A 2,748-nucleotide genomic window follows, 5' to 3' on the forward strand; every position below is an offset into this window, starting at 1 on the left:
TATTCCCCTTCACTGCTGAGCTGAAGAATAGATCAATGGGGCGCTTATATCATCGACCTATTAACTAGAGTATAGTTAATAGGTTAATAGTTTATATTAACTACGATAACATTCAAAACACTTCATTCCTCGACTAAAATTTTCATTTTTATGTGAAGCCAAATCTTTACCAAAAACAATGCTGCCAAGTTAGGTTCTATAAAAGAACTGAAGTTTGGCGCATCTATTTTAGTTAAGCCGCGGTGACATGTTACATGTAAGACAACAAATATTTTCAAGGACACATTTCTGTATTAGATTACAATTCACAACTGCCTCGCAATAAAAACTTACACACTGTGTATGCGATATAACGCTATATAGAGAGTAATGTTTATATTGGTAATATGTGTAAAAATCTCAGACCTGCTTTATGCACGCAGTCTTACAATTCTGAGATCAAGATTATGACATCAAGAAGTAATATAGTGCAGCTAGTTACAAAACCACACACCAGTTAATAATACAATACACGTATAATGTAAGGACATTATTAAAACCAATCTCTGAGTAACCATATGGAAAATGAGATAAACATACATTCACAAAGAGTGAATGTTGAAGACATCCGAAAGCAGCTCTTTCATGCACATAATTTCGCGTTGTAGATTTAATACTTCAGTTTTCAATGCTATATTTTTATCAGTCAATCGTGATTCTTCTCCAAGCACTTCTTGAGCTTCCTTGCGTTTTTTCTCCCTATAGCGTATGGCAGCTTCCTTGTTTTGTTTTTTCTTTCGGTCTTTACGACTAGTGGGTAGTTTGCTGTATGGTGTAGATTTGGGTTTCTTTTTTGATTTGGTCTCTGTGTAAGGGCCAATCCCAATTCCAGCACTGTGTGAACTGTAGGTTGATAGAGTGTCATCATAGGAGTCATCTGAGGCAGTCTGAGATATTAAATATGACACTTCAGATTTTGGCGACAGTATACTCTGATCAGAGAAGTCATCAGAGAAGTCGTCAGCAAATGCTGGAGCATGCACTACCTCCTTATTGTCATCATCATCAAGAAGTGATTGAAGTAGGTCAGTAAAATCAGCTGGTGAGTGTTGTGGTTCTGTTTGCAATAATGAACCAAGATCGATGGGCGAAGATGGTTCACTAGGCAGTGTTGCAATTGAAGATGTCGGAGAAACGGCAATTGGATAGTCTTCTGACGAAGAAAAATGTTCCAAATCAGCAAGTAAGTCTTGTTTGTCCACAGAAGTAAGCGTATCCTGCACACAATCCAGTTTAGCAGAAATTTCGTCTATTTCTGCTAAATCTATAGATATGTCTATAGGCATCTCCAAATCACTAGAGGACACCAGCTGATCCAACAACTGATTGTTCTGAGTTAGAAGTCCGTCCAGATCTCCATATTCTAACAAGTGCAATAGTTGAACATAATATAAACTAAAAATTTACACTATTGAATGCAGTCTAGAAACAAAATATGGATAACTTTATATCTTCTGTTGCCAGTAGACTTTGGTTTACTGCCAGCTGAAGATAACTTATTAATACAAAGCTATCAATTTCAAGCAATCAATCAATCAAAGCGTACTATTACCATCAAGAGAAGATGTGTTAAAATCTAGCTGCTTTTGGGTGTCTTCATATAACGCTGGGTCACACCCCGCCACCTCCTCCAGCTCCGCGAATAAGCCACTCTCGAATAACAAATCCATATTGTCTGATTTCTTTTTTCAGTATTTGAAAGAATGATGAGCCAGGTTGGCGAGAGACGTCATTTTGAAAACTACAAAAAATTGAAATACAGCATGAAAGTCGACAGATAAAATATACAAATAACGTGCAATCATTCAGTTTCATAAAAAAGGCATGTCTTTAGCTTTAACCTATTAAAACAACCATGATTTCTAACATTATTAGCATGGATTGATAGTAGATAAAAATATACTTACTCCATGTTCATACAATTGTACTAGAGGCGCCGAGGCAGCCGAGAAAGTTAGAATGCCATGTTTCCTGAGAGGAAATATAACTGAATAGGTTAGCAATCAAGAAAGGAATGCTCTACTCCACAAAATCAGCGGAGTGATATCTGATGTCATTTCTATAATATTTCTATCACAAAATAGAATGCCATGACAGAGCGTTCAAAATTGTTTTGTATTAAAATTAAAAATAATTTTAATAAGAAAAGTAAAAAAAACATAAACATTAAATTAAAACAATGTACGTATAAACAAATGTGAAAATAACGTAAACCAGGTTTTATTGCGCAGTCTTAATGTGAGAATCAACTTCCTGCGCGTTTCATCAGCCCGTTTCCACGCGAATGAACATACGTAAAAGTGCCGTGTAGTGGAAAATTGCGCGACCAATAGAAGTGTATATGTGTTATATATTCATATTGTAACACGTTCAGGAATAAAGAACCACAGGCTAAATAGACTACTAGAAGTTATAGCTACTGGAAGCTACGGCTTAGACGGCTATTAGGCTACGGCTTAGACGTCTAGGAGACACGTGACCCCCATCGCTATATAGTGACTGGAGACCAAGCTGACGGCCTCTTGTGATCAGGAGTTCACGGTGAGTGCTTTATTGCTCCCCCAGCAATATAACAATATGGAGCTCGCTAGTTTCCAAACAAACAGGCCGCGCCCACTATTTTGTAATACATGTAATATATTATGAAAAGACCACAACATTAACAAGCAAAAATAATTCTCATCTGCAGTTGGTTTAAAATTTATTGTT

The 2,748-nt window shown here is 36.6% G+C and overlaps 1 protein-coding gene across 1 annotated transcript; it reads right to left on the reverse strand.

The window, feature by feature from the left end:
* Positions 1–360: 360 nt before the first annotated feature.
* Positions 361–2,076, reverse strand: LOC137403811 (cyclic AMP-dependent transcription factor ATF-5-like). The gene is made up of 3 exons (XM_068089867.1): positions 1,947–2,076; positions 1,592–1,780; positions 361–1,402 (listed from the first exon to the last, which is right to left on the reverse strand). The coding sequence occupies exons 2-3, from the start codon at positions 1,707–1,709 to the stop codon at positions 582–584; spliced, it is 939 nt and encodes a 312-aa protein (XP_067945968.1). The 5' UTR covers positions 1,710–1,780; positions 1,947–2,076; the 3' UTR covers positions 361–581.
* Positions 2,077–2,748: the final 672 nt, after the last annotated feature.

The sequence above is a fragment of the Watersipora subatra genome, chromosome 9 (assembly GCF_963576615.1).
Source record: "Watersipora subatra chromosome 9, tzWatSuba1.1, whole genome shotgun sequence".
Taxonomy (NCBI): Eukaryota; Metazoa; Bryozoa; class Gymnolaemata; order Cheilostomatida; family Watersiporidae; genus Watersipora; species Watersipora subatra.